Source organism: Triticum dicoccoides, chromosome 6A, assembly GCF_002162155.2.
Source record: "Triticum dicoccoides isolate Atlit2015 ecotype Zavitan chromosome 6A, WEW_v2.0, whole genome shotgun sequence".
Taxonomy (NCBI): domain Eukaryota; kingdom Viridiplantae; phylum Streptophyta; class Magnoliopsida; order Poales; family Poaceae; genus Triticum; species Triticum dicoccoides.
In genome coordinates, this window is record NC_041390.1 from 590,754,453 (window position 1) to 590,774,391 (window position 19,939).

Sequence of the window (19,939 nt, forward strand, 5' to 3'; positions counted from 1 at the left end):
GTTATAGTAAAATCTCTAAAAAAGACTTATATTTGGAAATGGAGGGATTAGTTCATTATGTATGCACGAAGGCACAAGAGGCGGCACAATTAACAGTCTCTGAATGATATAGCTAACACAAATTCTTCAATCTTATATATGTAGCATAATTTACATTGTATTCATTGAACTCGTGGGACATGAAATACTATACAAGACATATGTTTGTACATAATTTAGATACACATACAAACTATACTTAATTAAAGTGGACGTGTGCAATTATATAATATTTTTTTGCATAGGAGGACATGCGGCCTATGGCACTCCTTCTATGCAGTGGGGTAAGAAGGCTCCATCGCAAGGCCACACATACCCCTCTTGTCGGTAATGTCCTTCTCCATTCGTAAATATCCGTTCTCGCCCCATGTTGTTCCCCATGAGTTCTTCAACAACCAATACTTTGTGCCATCGCTGGTCTTGCCATAACCAATAGCTGCAATTCCATGGTCTAGATCAGTGCCACATGAGCCCGTCATTACTCCACCTTTGTAAAACTGGAACGTCATATCTCCTCCATCTACAGCTACCGAGACAGGTTGACTTGCGACGGCTTGCATGAGCGCTCCCTCATTGTTGGCTGGAACATCCTCATAGCTTTTGATGGTCGCGGCATCATTGGTTCCACTCTTGCACTTGTCATCTGCCGCGGTATATGGGTAGTTGGACTCGGTGGTGAGACCACCATTCTTGATTATGAACTTAAAGGCATCATCCATGAGACCTCCTTCACAACCTTGGTCTTCACCATGGACATCACAATCCACCAATTCTTGCTCTGACAGTGAGATAAGCTTGCCAGTTTTGAGTTTAACGATGCCCTCTGTAGCAGCGACCGCAGAAAATGCCCAACAACAACCTAGACATGGTTATGTTTTAGTAGATACTATCAGACGACATTCTAAAAAAATAAACATATATCCAATACATATTATCCTTAATATACTCACCACATTGGCCCTGGTCCTTGATGGGAGTGACTGCACCTTTGGTCCTCCAGTCTACGGTTGCCGGAAGTGCATCGAGACTTAGATTCTCGTACCTGAATCTGGTAGGAACCCGCTGCAAGCTTGGTTTGTACCCCTTGTTAGCCTTTGTCCCCTTGAACTCCTCGTTGGTGAGGTCAGTAAACTGATTGATGCCCAAATAGAACTTGTGATTCTCAGAGTTAAACGACTCGATGAACCCGACATTGGCCTTGAAGACCTCAAATCGGTATGCCTTCTCAGTAGTGTCTTTGTACACACGGTTGTACTGCGCCATCCAGCTCTCATGCCTTGCCACCATCGACAAGTCATCGTTGATCTCGCGAGCCGCTAGGACCGAACTGTAGAAGCAAAGGCATCCGAGGAGGCCAATGATCAAAGCTTTTGAGATGGCCATGGTATATTTGATGGATTGCTTGCGAGTACTAGTGTGCAATGTGTGCTCTGCTTTGTTTCTACGGATGGAACTGGGTTTCTTATATAGTTCCATGCATGTATTTAACTATAAATGATGGAGAAGGTCTCCAACGTAGCAGTGAAGTACATCTAGTGGGAAGATGTTATAAATCAAAGGTACTTACGGTCTGGTGTGGGGATGGTGGTGTAAATCAAACATACCTAGCTGGAAGTGCTTGCACGGTGACGTTGACGGATTTTTCTATCAATGATATTCCTATGTATCTTTATAGCGTTTTGGCGTGAGTACCGAGGACAAAATATATAAGTTTGCTGCCGTCTATGCAGTGCATGTATAAGAATTTGGAGTGTAACATTACGTTTTAGATTCTTGATTCACATATTTGTTGGTACCTACCCTGCAAGAAAAATTATGGGTACCTACAGAGAATACATATAAGAATCCTTGTAGCATGCCAATACAAAATGATTAGATGTGCCGCTTGTAGGGACTAGGAGAGCAACACGGACATAATAAGTTGATTAAGACAACTTAGCTAACCATATGATGGTATATTAAAAAGAACTAGGAATAGTTAACCGATCTTAAGTAGTTTAATTCGGAGTCCAAACAATGCTTTGTACACATCTTCTATTTTAAGTTCTACATGGACTCCATAGCCCCAAACGTACGTCTAGTGCAAGAATTTTAATAACACCAAGCGTATTTCACGGCCACGCAGATGCTCCTTTCGACTAACAATTTCATAGATTTCATAGAAGTACCGTATCTCACATTCCCTGCGGTGGTCGTGGTGTGTGCGCGGTCACCCTAAGAAGCGTGTGGTGCGGGTTGTTAGGTTGTGCGACATTGCAGCTCAAGGTTGAACGGTAGTATGTTACGCCCTGCAAAGTAGACACACCGTGCAAAGCACCAAGCGACACACACAACCAACGCAGACAACACTTATCTCCTCCTCCCCTTGATTTGTAGGGCTACGAAAATGATATGCAAGAACTGAGCAGAGTACTGACACATGGATAGGTGGGTCAAGGCAAGAGAAACATTGGTGGGTAGTTGAGAGCCGGAGTAAACACATGACACACGCATGTACAAATGGGACCAATGCAAGAGGAAAGGGAGATGGCCAACTGTGAAAGGCGACATCCATGCAAAACAGTTAGGAGGGCCTACAACCCCCGATTTATGGCGAGCACAATAAGTTGGGATCCTTTGGACCCTGAGCTTCATCGCCAATGTTGTGGGTTGCCTTGACCACATTGCTCCCCTCTTCGAGGGCCAGGTTTCCATCTTTGGGGGCCTGCATTTCATCGCCGACGGAGTCGATGAGACACGTCTCTACAACACGGCACTGTGCTGGGCACAAGATCCAACGCACATGCAATGCATGCGATCTGCATCAACAATCCACCAGCCCTCCTCGACTTGCCAGTTTGTGGTGACAATGGAGTCCATCTTCCCTATCTTGGATGAATATGAGTATGAGGGGACGAGAGCTTGGATAGCCACCTATTGAAAATATGATCTAGAGGCAATAATAAATTTCATTATCTATTTCCACGTTTATAACTAATGTTTACATTTCTATGCTAGAAATTGCTATGCTTCTTGAATGTGAGATTCAGAGGAAAACTCACATGCATGTGTGGAAACATAAACGCAAAATAGGTTCTTAGTCTCGCCTCTAAGGCTAGCTCATGTGTTGCATGATGATCCCGTTTTCCTGGTCATAGGACATTGTTAAAGTAACAAGGATGATGCCGGCAACAACGAGAGCACATTGTGAACGGAACAACGGTGTTGAACAGACCAACCGAATGATATACTACAAGAACACATCGTCACAATGTTATAAGTATAATTATAAAAGTGTTATCGTATACACTCATCCTTAAACCATGCGAGTATCAAGTACATTCATGCCAGATGGTACACTTTGGAGTTTTCAAACGTAACTTGTAATAGGGTGATTATAAAGGCGGCTTGCGCGCACATAAAAAAACTATGCCTAGGGATTTGATAGCTCAAGATCGGGATTTACTCCTTCAATGATGGATAATAATCTCCGGGCACACTCAATATTACGGTATCCATCATCGTCTAGCCAGATATAGTATGATATGATCACGAGGATACAAGGATACGGAAACGAGAAACGAGAACAAAACCGTAACGAGGATAACTTAGTATTGTGATCAAATTTTTAATTCACAAAGATACTGACAGAAGTCTCGCCTTGGATTTTGTTAAATATCATGAAGCAAAAGGAATTGTGTGCGCAAAAAGAAGGTTTCCTCGATATATTCGTGTGTATGTAGGAATCAATATGGGTGTCAGAATCACACTATTGATTTAGCCTGTGCGACGTCGGCGCAAGCAACACGAGGTGTTGAGTAGTGGTTTTAGCAGACACTCGGCTTACTCTCCGTATGCTGAGTACCCGTGAATTTATAATCGGCACACAGCTGAACAATCAGGCAACGACAGTATTTCCTGTAGTGGAACATGCGTGTGCATGGTTTGGATTTAGATGTTTCATGTGTATGCATGATTACCATCGATCCATGCATGGCAACATCTACACATGTTGTTTGCTTGTGCGAGCCCCCCAGCCAGCAATCTACTCTGCTCAGCATGATCTCTGGAGTCTGGTGCTCATTTCTGATAGACAATCCTACGCGGCCGTTACACCAGCATGCAAGATGCCCAAAGGTTACGTGCGTGTGCCAACCCAGCAATCACGCAGGCCCATGGCAGCCGAGTCGAATGGGCAGCCCAATGGCATCATTATCCTCCCAGTATAATAATTTTCATCTCTGATAAAAAAATTGATAGACATAGGCCGTACCACAGTGGAAAGGCAACATATATATACCTGGGCCTGGGCCAGCATTTCCCCAAGTTCAGCCGAACGCCAAATAGAAACAATACTGCATTTGCATTGTCAAGAGTGTTGACAGCGAGAAAAGCTGTAACTTCTCCAAGATTAAAAAAAAGGACAAAAAAAACCTTGGGACATCATCGCTACAATCCATAGATCAAAAGCATCAACTTTATACATGCAGACCGGCACCGCGAGCACCTATATGCTTATGTATCACCTCGGAAGATGGAAGGCAGACCAATCTAATGCATTTCAATCTCCTGCGTCGGTATTGTTGGTACTGAATGGTCCATGTGGCGAGTATCAGATGTGCCAGATGAGCTTGCTATCTCGGCTTTGCACAGAGGGCAGAGGGCATTTATCTTTAGCCATTTGTCGACGCATTCCTTGTGGAAGCAGTGTGTGCAGGGAAGTTCACGAAGCTCTTCGTTGTGTGCATACTTGGCAAGGCAGATGCAGCAAACCTGGAATCACAAGAAAAGGCAAGACAGTGAGTCCTTTCAACATGGAACTTCCATTTTGTTGCAATAAGCAGGTACTACAAAAGATACAAAGCAACAGGTCAACATACAGCATCTTCAGCAGAAAGCGACCGCTCCTTGTCAGTCCCTGCAGCCACTATACCTCCCTCTTGGCCTTCGGCTTCGTTACCTGAACCATGGCGGCGTTTCTTGGTTTTGAATTTATAAGTTGGCAAAGTATTGATGGATTCCGAAGTGGCCCCTCTTGTATTGTTTGTGTCTTCTCTGAAGCCCATGACGGATATAATGCAGGGGAGACAACAGCATATCATTGCGCAGAGGATGAAAGGCATGGCATACCCAATACAGCTGAAGGTGAGGAACACGATGCATAACCTGGTAGGAAACAACGTGAGCAGCAGGGTAAAGAAACATAACATCACATCCGAATAAACAATATATGTACTTACCTGTACAAGTTTGGAGCATCAATAGCCGAAGAACGCCCACCGAATATCCACACATTTCCTACAACAAACCACACGGCAAAGAAACAATCCAAGGCCATCTTGAAGTGGTCAAAAAGTGCATTAATCCTGCAAACAAGGGGCATCCATCATCATTTATAAATTGGTTCGTACTATGACCCATCCATAACAGAACAGAACTATGGACTTTGTAGTATTCATCATAAGTAGATGCGTGGAGGGCGGGCATAAACTAGCTCCCATATACCGTAACCTAGCTGAGAGCAGCATCTAGTAATATTTTCCTGGTCAAATAGCAAAAACAGCAAAGCTAGCCAGTTTCAACCATATAATGATTCAACAGAAGTTACTATGATACAGAAATGCATTTGTGAGCTGGAATAGTGAATTTCACATGCAAGCTATGACCATTTCATATAAAACCAACAAACATAGAGGACTATTCATGCAAAAAGACAACAATGTACCTTGGGTTAGCCAGAACTGCATTCCGTGCAGCATTCCTTCGCCGTTCTGATACACTTGCAGGAGTGGGCTCAGTCGAGTTGTTCTGCGAGGAGCCCTGAAGTGAGTGTGCTGGCTCATTCTCACCGTTCACAATATTACGGTGTATATAGCGCCAGTAAAGATGTGGCAAAGTGGCAAAACAACCGACCGTATAACCTATGACCCACTCAAACAATGGAGCTTGTGGATGTTCCTTCCTTGACAGGGATAGCACAACAATGGCAGCAACAATTTGGCTAACATTAACGATAACTTCAACCGAAATCCATAGTCCAGAGTTCAAAGGGCTCCTATGTCGCCGACCATAGTTATCACGTCTCCTAGTGCCTGAAGTATTTTCTGCATGAGGAGGACCTATTGCTGCTGGTGGCTGCAAGGCAGACGTTGCAGCTCTTGTTGAAGGCCTATCCACAGGATTAAACCCTTCATGGTTCTCTCTACCAACACTGTGCAATGCCGAGGCCGAAGGACCGCTATCCCTTGGAATATCAATTACATGTTCATGACCACTTACCCCCGTTGTTTGTTCCATTCCAGATTGCGTAGTAGTATGACCTTGAATTTTGAGGAATATGATAAGCTAAGCTCTTCAGTATTCAGAAGTAACAAAGGATGGAGGCAAGCTGCCACATTTCAATGCCCTCCTGCTATCTATGTTCTAACAAAGGATTTGTGTGGATGCTTCAACAGAGAATCCAAAGCTTCAAACTAGTCTCTCGGTTAATATAATCAATGATAGTTGTCCTGCAACAGTAATAGGAAAAACGCATTAGTGTGTCACCATTTGCACACACGAAATAGCACCATCTTCAAACATAATGAAACCAATAAGCTACTAAAATTAATATAACATATTCATATGTATCCGGAATTTTTGCCTAAAGAAAATATGTTCTCCTCAAAAGATAAGTGTGATCAGGATGAACCAACAAAACTCTACAAATGTTAACAAGTGAAAACAGATATCATTATAAAGAAGTTTAATTACTTGAAGCACGGGTTATAGAAATAACGACAACGGGATCCGGCTGAGGCCTGGAACATGATGCCTCTTGCAATGGAAGATAGGGATGTAAAGCGACGATAAATACACCTAGGGTAATATGACCTATGACGTAGTGAAGACAGACAATTGTGTGCATATGGGTGAAGTGAGCAAGACAAGGAGCAGCAAAGCTCATCCTAGCCTAACCCCATTTCAGGAACAGCTTAACAATCGAAACCCAAATTCTAATTTGCATCACCGCCTTATCACAGGTTCACAGTACAATGAAATACAAGTTGCTATTTCATCTGAGTAGAGCTCAATTTTAAATCCTCAAGGTCAAGGTTAATAGGCAACAACATCAAACTCAAGAGATAAATATCAAAATAGTAAAGCACTAGCAGACTGCAGCTGGTGGTAGACCTCTACTGGGTTACCACCACACTAGTTGAACCACATAACGATAAGGTCATACACTGAGATACAAAGGATCAGTTGGGCCATAGCACAACATCATTGAAGACCATTTCACTAATACCACAGTTAATCATGTCAACATATCGCTACAAGCTAAACAAACTAACCACCAAATGCAAGCAATAGAGGCATAATTAAATATAGAAGAAACCAGTGAAAACTGTGAAATGATGGTATTCAGCAATCACATTTCCGTGAGCCACATAGGAGCATAATCCAAATAGGCATCACTAGCACTTAAACCCTGAACAGCAATGCATAAACAAAGCAGTGCACATGAAAACTGCCTAAAACCAACCTCAGATCGTTCCAATAATAGGCACAACGGCCCAAAGTACTTCACCCAATAATCAACTACAGGGTGACATAAGATATTGCAACATCGCCGCAAATTACCCTGGCCAATATCACACCGACCGTACTACATTGACAGCAGGACACCTAAATTTGAGAATTCTCGCAGATCCGGTCAACCGAGGGCGTATCAACACAAAAGAGACCCCCAATTTGACAAACAAATCGTCCGATCCGCACAAACAAACAGCACGGGAGAGACGATTGAGGGATGAGATCGTTACCGCAGCCCTCGAGCGGCGCCACGGAGAGTAGATCGACAGGCAGACAGCCGGTACTTCCCTGGCGCAACCCCGACGAACTGTGCGCCGACGGCGTGAGGAGCAGCGGCAGGGAAGGGGGAGGTGACGCCGGGTGACCTGACGGAGCTGGCGGCGGGGAGAGGACTGACACAGGGAGCACGAAAAGGCGACTGTGAGGACGAGGACGAGGAGTAAGCGCGGGCGGGGAGATGGGGGGAGTGTCAACCCTAGCCTGTCTACTACTCACTGTGCAAGGCAGCTCGCGCGGCGCGCGAGGGGAGGGAGGACGGCGGAATCCGGCGACCGGGCGGCGCGAGGAGTGCGGCGGAGCCAGTCGGCTGCGCGCGGCGGCGATCGGGCGGGCGGGCGGCGGCGAGGAGTGGGCTTGGTGCGGTGCGGTGGGGAGGGCGGAGACGGGGAGGGAGGGGTTGGTGGCGAGGGTCTTAACCCATCTCGGATTGGGGAATATGATGGAGGATGACGATGCCTTCTCCTTCCCGCAAAGCTAGAGCGGCGAGCGGGCCGAGATGGGCCGCCAGGGCCTCGCGTTTCCGTAAATGGTGTACGCGCCGGCCGCGCTCGGGCCGCTAGGGGACAGCAGGCGGGCCGGGCCGACGAGCCCTCACGCGGCGAACCTGATCGAGAGCGTGCTGTCCCGAAAAGAAAAGAAAACCGGGAGCGTCCGGCCTAACCTTGCCGGAAATGTGAAGATGCCTCTCAAATCAAAAGAAAAAAAGTGAAGATGCCACTCTCGAGTGAAGACGCGTCTTTATTATAAAAAAATGAATTCTGAAAAAATGACTTGGAAAATGAAGACGTGTATGCTGACGCAACAGTATTTGGAATGTTAGGTTGGGCCTCCCATCTTGCGGTATGTGGACTTCGTCCTCATCGTCACCGATTGGTGTAACATATACTGATTGGCTGCGAACTAAAACACTTTCAAAAGAACTAGTTTTGACCTTAAGAAGGGACCCTAGTGCTTTTATTTAAAGAAAAATATTGCTACATGACGGCAATACCACTACTAGTGACTCTCTTTTACTATGAAATGGCACTGCTAGGCACACCTACTACGTACCAGTTACAAAATAAAGATGATTGTGTGCATCGCTACATGCAAAGGCCGAGAGTTATCCTCCTTTTCAGAAAGAATCACAAAATAATAGCTGCAAACACCTGCTACATACATACTATGTGTTCCTGTTTTGTTGTAAAATCATCGTTGCACCCAACTCCTAACAATAGTTAATCTACAGAATATAATAGTAAGAGATTTTTGTGATATTTAGAAGAAATTGGAGGTTTTTCTATGGGGAAGAAGAAATTAGAGTTTTTCCAAAAATAATTAGATGTGTGTGTGCGCAGACGTGATAAGGAGTAATATGGGCCAGTTAACCACATGCACTGGTCAGCACCACTTATGCTTTACACTGCATCATCCCATTTTGCTAGCCAAATCTAAGCATCGAAAATGGAGGATGACGATGCCTTCGCCTTCCCGCAAAGCAAGTGCGGCGAGTGGGCTGGAATGGGCCGCCAGGGCCTCGCGTATTCGTAAATGGGGTACACGCCGGCCGCGCTCGGGCTGCTAGGGGACGGCAGGCGGGCCGGGCCATCGAGCCCTCGCGCGGCGTAGCTAATTGTGAGTGTGTGCTATCTCAAAAAGAAAAGAAAACCGAGAGCGTCCAAGCCTAACCTTGCCGGAAATGTGAAGGTGCCCCTCACAAAAAATTGTAAAGATGCCACTCTCGAGTGCAAGCGCATCTTTACTTTAAAAATGAATTCTGAAAGAAAAAGACTTGAAAAATGAAGACGCGTCTGCTGACGCAACTGTATTGAAACGTTAGCTTGGGCCTCTTGCGTTGCAGTATGTGGACATCGTCCTCATCGTCACCGATTAGTGTAACACATACTGATTGACTCTGAACTAAAATAATTTCAAAAGAACTAGTTTTGACTTTAAGAAGGGACACTAGTACTTTCAAAATAAAATTAAATAAAATGCTAGGATGATGGGATCAGGGGATCATTGTCTATGCACTGTGGCAATACCACTACTGTTGACTCTCTTTTACTACTAAATGCCACTGTTAGGCACACCTACTACGTGCCAGCTATAAAATAATATTCCCTCCGTTCTGAATTACTTGTCACAGAAATGAATAAAAATAAATGTATGTAGAACTAAAATACATCTAGATACATCCATTTCTCCGACAAATATTTTCGAACGGATGGAGTAGTTGTACACAGTTGCTATAAATGTACTCTTTGTTCCTTTTTTGCTAGAAAATCGTCGCTACATCCAACTCCTAACAGTAGCTGTTTTAGAGAATATAACAGTAAATTAGAGATTAGTGATTTCTATAAGAAATTGGAGGTTTTCTATGGGGAAAAATAATTAGAGTTTATTTGAATATAAGTAGATGTTTCTGTGTGTGTGTGCGCGCGCGCACGCGTGATCAAAAAAATATGGGCTGGTTTACCACATGCAAGGCCTGGTCAGCAACCGCTTATGCTTTACACGACATGATTCTAGTTTGCTGGCCAAACCTAAGCTGTCGAAATTCAACACGGAGCTTCCTACTGCGTGCCTGCGTGCTGGGAAGAACACAAGGGAACTGTTAAAGCTCAATTAACTTGTGTTAATTATGGGGGAATCTCCCCTTGTACCAACCGCAGCCAGTTTGCGTTGGCAACTATCGCGTCGGTTCCTGACATCTCTCCTGAACGGATGCCTCTTCGATGCATCCCTTTTGCCTGTATAAATACCTATAATGAAAGGACACTTATTCACTTTTACATCTGTGCCGAGGCTCTCTCGATTGTTCTCTTGTTTTCTCTTTCAACACGTTATCAGCACGCTCTCGGCGGAGCGATTTCATCTGCGCGACGATTCCCCCTACAGCATCGCTCGCTCGCGTGTTCGTCGGCGTGGTGGTGCCCGCTACTGCGGCCGCCCTCAGGACCGACGTTTCTGCAGCGCGCTGTGGTCATGAATTCGTGCAGGCGAAACAAGGCCATGAAGAACAGAAAATGAATGAAAAACAGGGGAGATGGCATCCATTGATCAAAAGATTGGAGGTTTAAACCGAGAATTCATTGTCTCCCATCACGACAAGAGTGTAAATCGAGATCCACCAACGAACGGATCGGGAAGAAAACGGAAAAGGTACACGCGTTGATTTCTTAAATCGCTTTATGAGGGACGGTCTCGTCGCGAAGAACGGCGGCGGTCGAACCCTCGGGCCCCATCGGCAAGGCGCCTCATCGGCGTCCAATGGTGGGAGACCGCCCTCGGCCGCGTGATCCGGCGCACGAGCGACGGGCATCTGGCGCAACGGCGTCCTGGCCCCGGCGCTGCTCCTCCCGGCACACCCCATGCTCGACCATCGGCCTTGCCCCCACGGGCGCAGAGGCGACCCGGCCCCGGCGCTGACACATGGAGCCCAACGGCGCTCGGGCTCGCGAATGGCGCTTCCAACGACGTAATATCCGGCACCCACCTCCCCGGTGACTCCTACTCCGAGGACGAGCGGGGCGGGAGATCCTCTTGCCGCCGGTTGTGCGGCCGACCGGCCGTGGGCGTCTTCGCCTGTGCCCAATCGGGCCGGCACGCCCTCCCCGGAGTCCTCTGGCGCAGCCTTCTCCGGCCTCCAACGCGAGGCTCAGCGGCACTCTGCCCGGGTCGTGGTCTCTCCACGAGTTGCCGGAGAAACGGCCGACCGGCCATGGCAATCGCCGCCCGCGTCGGGCGTGGGGATTGGGAATGGATGCTGGGAGGGGATCGCTATCCCTGGCCGCTTGCTTCTTATCCAATTGGCTAACCAGGCCGGCCCTAGGCTGGCTTCCCCAGCGTGGCCCATTTGCATAAGATTGGGCCACCGCTTTTCAGCCCTTTTTCTATTGAGTTTTAATATTTCAGAAAATATGTGGTTATTATGTGGCATGTTCAATATGTTTGCTTTTTAGCAATCTCTATAACATGTCTTGTTACTATAACGACATTGTTTTGCGATCGAGATTAAGTTTTCTCGCACAACAATATTGATTTGCGATTGAGAAATATATTTTTTCTCGCAAAACAATCTCATTGCGATTGAGATTAATTTTCTCTCGCAAAATATTAATTCACCTTGTTGAATTATCTTGCAACTTGATACATGATCATCTCATTTAATTTGAGGTCTATACAATTCAAGTTTTTTTTCACTTGAACATCAAGTTTGCAATATCATTACTATTCATTATAATAGTGGTGTATTTCCGTTGAGTACGATGTATTCCGGAAGGTGCAAAATTTAAAGTGATTTCTTTAAGCTGATGCTTGGGATCACAAGATAGTCATATGGATCTACTGCCTACGCAGATTATCGATGACTACTGATAAAGTCTACATTTTGTCGTTTCGACATTATGATTGCTTTACAAAGTGCTCTCCCACACATTTTTCTAAGTCATGACATAAGGCATTATGAGTGAGTATTTCCTGATTTCATCAGATTATACTCCCTAGTGTTGCGAGATCTACTTCATTCTGGAGATTATCTTCAAGGTGTCATGCTTAGCAATTTGAGATTCGCATTAATGGTTTCAAGATAACTTCTTGAAATATCCATTAATTTTGCAACATTATCATGATGGTCTTTAATTTACTAATCATAAATTAATTATCTCTGGTAACCAATGGCTAGAGAATTGAGGCATTCGTCCTCGATGGCCACCACTGCCCTACTTGGGCCATGGATATCATGATCGCTCTTGTGTCTCGTGGGATAATGTGTGTCATCAAAGACCTGTCGGATTCTCCTACGGTTGGAGTCACACTACTAACAGGATAAACATGTTGCTTTATGCATCATAAGACATTATATCGATCCAGATCTCAGCATCTGGTTATTCTGTATTAGCAATCCCTGGGATACAAAGAACCTCAAGGGCAAAAGGTTTGAAGGCCACTCCTTCAATCTGACACCATCATGGCAGTCTGTTGTTTGCATGACATTCTTCTAGAACCGAGCAATAAAATGACTATCCAACTGTCACAGGACCCTATGAGCACGGAGAACATGAAGGTTGAATATGCATCAACTGACACGTTTGGAGACTACATTTAGTCCCTCAATCTCCTTAGTGATCTATTTATTTTATGTCCATTTCTGATGTTCTAATATGAACATGATTATTGTTGTCATCATATATTGTATCAGCACTTTGGTACAAATAAATTTGTATGTATTCTATATATCTGACAGTGATTTTCATATTGAGAATCTTCATGTCTATATATATAGATTTCTACGGGAGTCAATCCGATGAAAAATGATATGTGCCTTGTGGACATATGCACCAGAAACTTTATTCTCAGGGTAGTCCAATGTTTCCACTCTTATTGAGAGAAAGGAGATATTTAAATCGCTAGGCGCGATGAGGTATTTGTTGGCTCAACTCGAGTCATATTTACTATCCTTGTGGGTACTCGAGTAACGTCGGGATGCTTTATTGCTTCCCAGTTTTAACTCGTACCCTACTAAACCATGGAGGTGTTCGTCAAAATAGTTTCCATAGCGAAACTTATGATGACAACAAAGAGAAATAACTTCTCTTTACCATATGCAACGGATATGGAAAACACATTCTATGTGTATCATCTGGATTGTACTATACATACGACACAACCCGTACCATATGTTGTGTACGAGATAGTTTTCTAGAGTGTCTTGTACATGACAAACTTGGCATACTTGCCTTGGTCATCGAGACATTGGGTTGAAACAGAAACTATCAGCAATTACAATAATTTATGATTATTATGATGCTAAATTATAATAACATTTGGATTTTATGTGCACTACAAGTGACACATGGAAGCTAATTTTAAGGCTTGCACACCTTAAATTCTACGATGAACCACTCAGACTCTTTGAATGCATCAAGTCGAGATAAGTGACTCTTCCCAGCCATTGAGTAGACTATTCAGGTATTCCATGGTTCTAAAAGACATATCTACATGATGGTCTTAAGTGTGTGCTTTATTCACACGAAACCATTGGCTCCTTATCCTGACATCAATTTCAAGCAAATCGAATGGGTAACATTGCAAAATTCTCCTTGAAGGCATTCCCTATGGCCTTTGGATTGAAGTTTAGCAATTTGTCCTAATGTCTAGACTCAAAATGGTTTGGTAGAATCATATCCAAAGAGTTAAGCTCATTGCATTATCTTTATTTTGGAATTGCAACTTACCAACTTTACGTTGGAGTCATGTAGTTTTACACGCTCATGACCAAACTGCACAATATTATTCCCCTCTGTCTTTGATACGTGGAAATCTATCAAGTATTTCCTATCTGCGGTAATTCAGTTGCATACCGATATCACCACCCGACATACATCATTGGCCCCTCAACATATAGTTGGGATCTATGTGAGGAATAACTGTATTTCCGTCAATACCTCAAGCCCCTCGCATGGGGAGTTATTCAAGGCCAATATGCTGATTTAATGAGGAACATTTCCAGGCATTAGGGGGAGATTTCAAGTACCAAAAAAATGCCAGGAAATTAGTGGAATGTTCAACACATTTCTGCCTCAAATCCACGTACTCAAAGATCTGAACCATGCATTCAGAAGTTTTGCAACACATTGCAAATAATCTGCCAGGTTCATTTATTGACTATAAAGGTGTCACACAATCCTACAATCCTACAAAAGTACGCCTGAAAGAGTGGAGGTACCAGCAAAATCCACTCCACTCCTCGTTCAAAGCAACATGGGGAGATGTATGGCAGAAGTACATCAGGATTCAGCTTCTCGCAACTAAGGATATCAAGGCATGTGAATCAGTAAATGCAAGTCAACTTCACGTTGGCAGACACCTAATGGGTAGTATACACCCAGTGGATGGGAAACCTCCACCAACCCAGGTCATAGTGCACATAATGACCGGGTCATCGGAATACCCGACTCAATCGCATTGGAAAATCGCGAGCAGTCACCATGGGTAATGATGTTTCTATCAACTCTATATTGATACATAGATTCTGGAGAAAGATATAACGGAAGTCTACAAATGTCGACATACATTTCTCAACTAGATTGCAAAAACCTTTCAAATGATTCAGATCCAAAGACCATGGCCATGGCAAAGTGTGAACAACACTCGGACTGAACTCAAGCAAAGGGTATAATCTAGGTAGAAATGATCTTGCTCAATAATGGGAAGGTATTCATAAGCAATACATACACCAATTTTCTTCTGGAAACAAAATTGAGAACGACAAGGTGGTGAAATATAGAACAAGGATTGTAGCACAAGGGTTCATGCAGATACCCAACTATTCTCCAGAGGTGGAATCTCATTCCGATAACTTATATCATTGGCAGTTCAAAATCATCTATCTCTGCAGTTGATAGATGTAGTGATCACATGTCCATGTGGATCACTAGATTCGGATATATATGATTGATTTCCGATGGAATCTCAGTTCTGAATCGAAGTACAAAATGCAACATACATTGTGTAAAATCAATAAGTCACCATATGACTTATTATTATCGTCGGTACATTTGGTACAACCGACGTAATGAGTTCCTTATTCACAAGGATTACTCCTACAATGATGATTATCCATGTTTGTGTGTCTGCAATGACGACACATGTAATCATCTAAATGACGGAGTTTAAAATGAAGGATTTGGGTAAACCAAAATACCGCTCGTTACTACAACTTGAGCACCTTCATTCATACATTATGGTATACTATGTTGTCTATATCCAAAATATATTGGAGAAATTCATTATGGACAAATCTTATCCATCCATAACTCTCATGGTAGTTCATTCTCTAGACGTAAAGAAAGATCTATTTAGACCAAGAGATGATGGAGATGAGATATTGGGACTCAATGTTCCATAATGCCATTGGATCCACCAAACACAATTGGTTGGGACTCAAGAATATCTATCGATATCTCCAAAGGCATCAAACATCTTGTCCTGATTTTTCAGTTTCACAAAAATGTGAACACCGATATCATTGGATACATCGATTAGATCCCCACTATGTCAGATCGTAGACAAGCTTAGTGTTCATACTAGGTGTGGTAGCCCTCTCATGAAGAGTCTTCCAAACAGACCTCATGGCTACATCCACCAACCATTATCTCAAAGATAATGTTGCTTGTGTTGCCCGGATGCAAACAGGTTACGTAATTAGCAATATCATTATATTGCATATCTTGCAAGTCAATCATGTGAATGATTTATTCACCAAGTCTCTACCAGCTTCTACATTCCAGAGATACGTTCATGGAATTGGTATATGACGACTTCGGAATATGCAAGAATCAGGGGGAGTATCCTCCTAAATTGTTCCTGTTCAATGCATCATATTATACTCTTTTTCCCTTCATGAGTTTACTATACAGGTTATCATAAAGGTTTTTAATGAGGTAATATCAACATGAGATCATATGTCATACTTTCTGTTTTCCCCACCGGGGTGTTTGGGAAAGTATATACGACATATTTATTGTTCTCTAAACTCTATGAGTTTTCTCGTATTGACTTAAAAGAGACAATAACCATTATATGTTGCATCATTTTCTCCTTATTTTTCCCATTGGGTTTGAAAGAGTTTAGCAACATATCAAACAGTATACTCCTCACATTTTTTCCACAGGGTTTTTGGAGGAAACTTTTTCAAGATGATGATATTACATGGACAAGTATAGATTAGGGGAAGTGTTAAAGCTCAATTAACTTGTGTTAATTATGGGGGAATCTCCCCTTGTACCAACCGCAGCCAGTTTGCGTTGGCAACTATCGCGTCGGTTCCTGACATCTCTCCCGAATGGATGCCTCTTCGATGCATCCCTTCTGCCTGTATAAATACCTACAATCATCTAATGAAAGGACACTTATTCACTTTTACATCTGTGCCGAGGCTCTCTCGATTGTTCTCTTGTTTTCTCTTTCAACAGGAACTATGTTAGACCGAAGAGCCAGGGCTATGTATCACTTGTATTGATTCATAATTACGCCTTCTGGGACCCGTTCCCGCTCGCTGCTTGTGGGTTGGTCTAGAAAGGGACGCTCGAGGAGCGGTTTTGCACTGTTTTTTCGGTTTCTTCTCTTTTTCTTCTTCAATTTTTTCTTCTCGGTTTTCATCAATTTTCTTTGTTTATGTCTTGTTATTTTTCTTTTTTTAATGCATGTTTACTTATTCATACACATCGTACATTTTTGTATACAGCGAAAAAAATTTATACACGCTTAACTTTTTAAAGACATGACTAAAAGAAATATATGTATTGATGTATACATTTTTTCATACACATTATGCATTTTTCGTGTACATAGGAATATTTATATGTATTTAACATTTTCAACAAACATGATTAACTTTATTTTCAATTATATGTTTTGACGTCCCTGTATTTTTATAATATTACACATTATTGTTTATACTTATGACACACACACACACACACACACACACACACACACACACATATATATATATATAGTGTTACTATTCATCACCTAGGGTGTAGAATCAATTATTCTTCACCCGAGGTAATCTTACGATCGCTTCCTAAATAAATTACGTTTATAATATAAATAGTTACATGCATATTGATTCAATATATAAAATTTGGTATAAAAAAGGTTATAAGATCAGAAAAATCATATTTTATGTATGTTTTACACTATGTTTTTACATTCGTAATTTTACGTAACATAAAATATTTTTTACGGCGAATACATATTTTCTTACGTTCTCTTTTTATGTATAAAATAACACAAAATTTACAAAATGTAAAAATACGTTGCATTGATGTCAAAATTGAGAGGGGGTGAAGAATAAATATTCCTCACCTAGGGTGACGAATAGCGCGATATATATATATATATATATATATATATATATATATATATATATATATATATATATATATGTTTTGATGTCTACTTTTTAAATATATATCATACATTTTCTACGCGTCTAAAACATGTTTTATACACTTTTAACATTTTCTGATACATGGTTAACGTATTTTTTATAAACGCATGTATTTGGATAATTTCAAATATTTGTAAACAATTCTAAAAATACATGTAGAAGCATTTTTAAATGATATAATCATTTTTAAAATATATGAATATTTTTTACATTGTACAAACATTTTTTTCACGAACACAATTTTTGGGAATGCCTGAACATTTTGTTAACACTATAAAATATTAAACTATGCTAACAAATTTTTTAATAGCACAAACATTTAAAATAATCAAGTTAGTTTATCTTTTTGCATATAATTATTTTATAATTAGTAGAACAATGCTCGTGCGTTGCAACAGGATATATATATTCTAGTACATTAGCTTATGATTTACCTGTCAACAATAATGCGATTGTGTAAATAAATGGTCATCAAATTTTGCCAATGAATTACTTTATATTTTGATTAGAAGTTTCGTAAGTGAATTAAAGTGAAACTGGTTCCAAAGGTAAGTAAATTAAGGTATTTTATTATCCTATACATGAAAGATTGGACGAAGCGATGGTGGGAAGAAAGATGAAATAAGAACCTTACATTCTTTGTAGAGATTGTCAAAACACATGAACTAAGAACAAAATGGAAAAACAAAACAATAAAAACAGAAAAGAAAACAACCTAACCTGGGCCAGCCCACAACGACGCAAGGCAGTGCTCCTTGAGACGAGATATCCTTCTGGGTCGCACCATGCGGCATATAGCTGCGCACAGACCAACCTAAGGAGGTCTAACCTCAAGAGAAGTAGCCCCGCGTGTGTTCATTCGTTCACATATGTTTATATTTACCCTCAAAAAAATATGTTTATGTCCCTTCGAGGACATCCGATAAAAAAGCATATGTTTATATTTTTTCATCTAATGAAACATATGTTTATATTTCAAATTTTAAATGAACAAACGAACATGCGCAAACCTACTTCCCGTTGCTACTGTTGAGCGGCCCGAAGTAGTTTCACGCATGTTCGTTCTTTTCTCTTCTATGCCTCTTTTTTCATCGTTTTTTCTTTTTATTTTTTAGTTTTCTTTCGAGTTAGGAAACATTCTAAAAAGGTAATTTTGTTTGCATAAAAACTTCATTATGTGCATCTGAAAAATACTAACACATTGAATTTTTTTGGCTAACTTTTAAAAATGTTGATTGTATTCGCAAAAAATGTTCATGCGTTTTATTAAATGTATATATGCATTGTGGAAAAATGTTGACATAAAAACAAATGTTTCAAACCATTCGAAATATATATTTGATATTTAAAAAATTGTTCATGCGTTTTAAAAATATTTTCATGACATTTCATAAAAATGTTTATGCAATGTAAAAATGTTCACGTAGTTAAAAACAGAATCCTTCATATTAATCAAAAACAAATGTTCAACCTGTATTTATAAAATGTTAAATGTATATTGAAAAATATGTTAAAACATGTATTTACAATGTTCATAATGTATTTGAAAAAAAATTGACTTGTATCGCAAAATATCTGGATGTATACGAAAAATGAACACAATGTATTGAAGAAGTGGCCATGTATTGAAAAAGGAGTAAAACACAGAAAAACAGACATCAAAACAAAATATGATTAAAAAAATGACACATAAGACATGTATACAATATAAAAATGTCCTAGTAATTAGAAAATGTATCAAACATTCAAAAATATTCATGTGTTTCAGAAATATTTTAGTGACATTTAAAAAAAATGTATAAGATATATTTGCATAGTTTACAAAAAATATTTCGTTTCATTCAGAAAATTTATGAACGTGTATTTAAACAATCTTTAGTTTGTTTTCAATATAATGTTAAAAATATTGAAAAAAGGTGATCATGTATTTGAAAAATGATCAAAATGTATTGAAAAATATTTCAGGCGTATAGCAAAAAATGTATGAGATGTATTTCAAAAGTTGACATGCATTGAAGAAAACAAAATGGGTATAAAGAAACAGAAAAAAACAGAAATCAAAATAAGTTTTGATAACAATTGAGACAAGAAATAGATATAGAAAAGAAAAGGCATGGTAGATTCTAG

General features: G+C 41.2%; 2 protein-coding genes across 3 annotated transcripts; both read right to left on the reverse strand.

Moving 5' to 3' along the window:
- Positions 1-311: 311 nt before the first annotated feature.
- On the reverse strand, positions 312-1,475 carry LOC119318207 (senescence-specific cysteine protease SAG39-like). The gene is made up of 2 exons (XM_037592727.1): positions 990-1,475; positions 312-898 (listed from the first exon to the last, which is right to left on the reverse strand). The coding sequence occupies exons 1-2, from the start codon at positions 1,420-1,422 to the stop codon at positions 312-314; spliced, it is 1,020 nt and encodes a 339-aa protein (XP_037448624.1). The 5' UTR covers positions 1,423-1,475.
- Positions 1,476-4,288: 2,813 nt separating this feature from the next.
- Positions 4,289-8,247, reverse strand: LOC119318205 (E3 ubiquitin-protein ligase At1g63170-like). Of its 2 annotated transcripts, none has more exons than XM_037592725.1 (6): positions 8,089-8,247; positions 7,824-7,985; positions 5,744-6,527; positions 5,259-5,384; positions 4,899-5,184; positions 4,289-4,791 (listed from the first exon to the last, which is right to left on the reverse strand). In XM_037592725.1, the coding sequence occupies exons 3-6, from the start codon at positions 6,313-6,315 to the stop codon at positions 4,570-4,572; spliced, it is 1,206 nt and encodes a 401-aa protein (XP_037448622.1). In that variant the 5' UTR covers positions 6,316-6,527; positions 7,824-7,985; positions 8,089-8,247; the 3' UTR covers positions 4,289-4,569. The 2 variants fall into 2 exon arrangements, with proteins under 2 accessions (XP_037448622.1, XP_037448623.1); XM_037592726.1 differs by having other exon boundaries at positions 5,744-5,826; positions 5,932-6,527; positions 7,824-8,239.
- Positions 8,248-19,939: the final 11,692 nt, after the last annotated feature.

What these genes read in the sequence shown, in the direction of transcription:
- LOC119318207 (XM_037592727.1), bottom strand. Translation starts at nt 1,422, where the DNA reads ATGGCCATCTCAAAAGCTTTGATCATTGGCCTCCTCGGATGCCTTTGC. An exon ending in CAAGGACCAGGGCCAATGTG is followed by an intron (nt 899 to 989) that starts GTGAGTATATTA and finishes AACCATGTCTAG; the next exon opens with GTTGTTGTTGGGCATTTTCT.
- LOC119318205 (XM_037592725.1), bottom strand. Translation starts at nt 6,315, where the DNA reads ATGGAACAAACAACGGGGGTAAGTGGTCATGAACATGTAATTGATATT. An exon ending in GCAGTTCTGGCTAACCCAAG is followed by an intron (nt 5,385 to 5,743) that starts GTACATTGTTGT and finishes CCTTGTTTGCAG; the next exon opens with GATTAATGCACTTTTTGACC. An exon ending in CGCTTTCTGCTGAAGATGCT is followed by an intron (nt 4,792 to 4,898) that starts GTATGTTGACCT and finishes TTGTGATTCCAG; the next exon opens with GTTTGCTGCATCTGCCTTGC.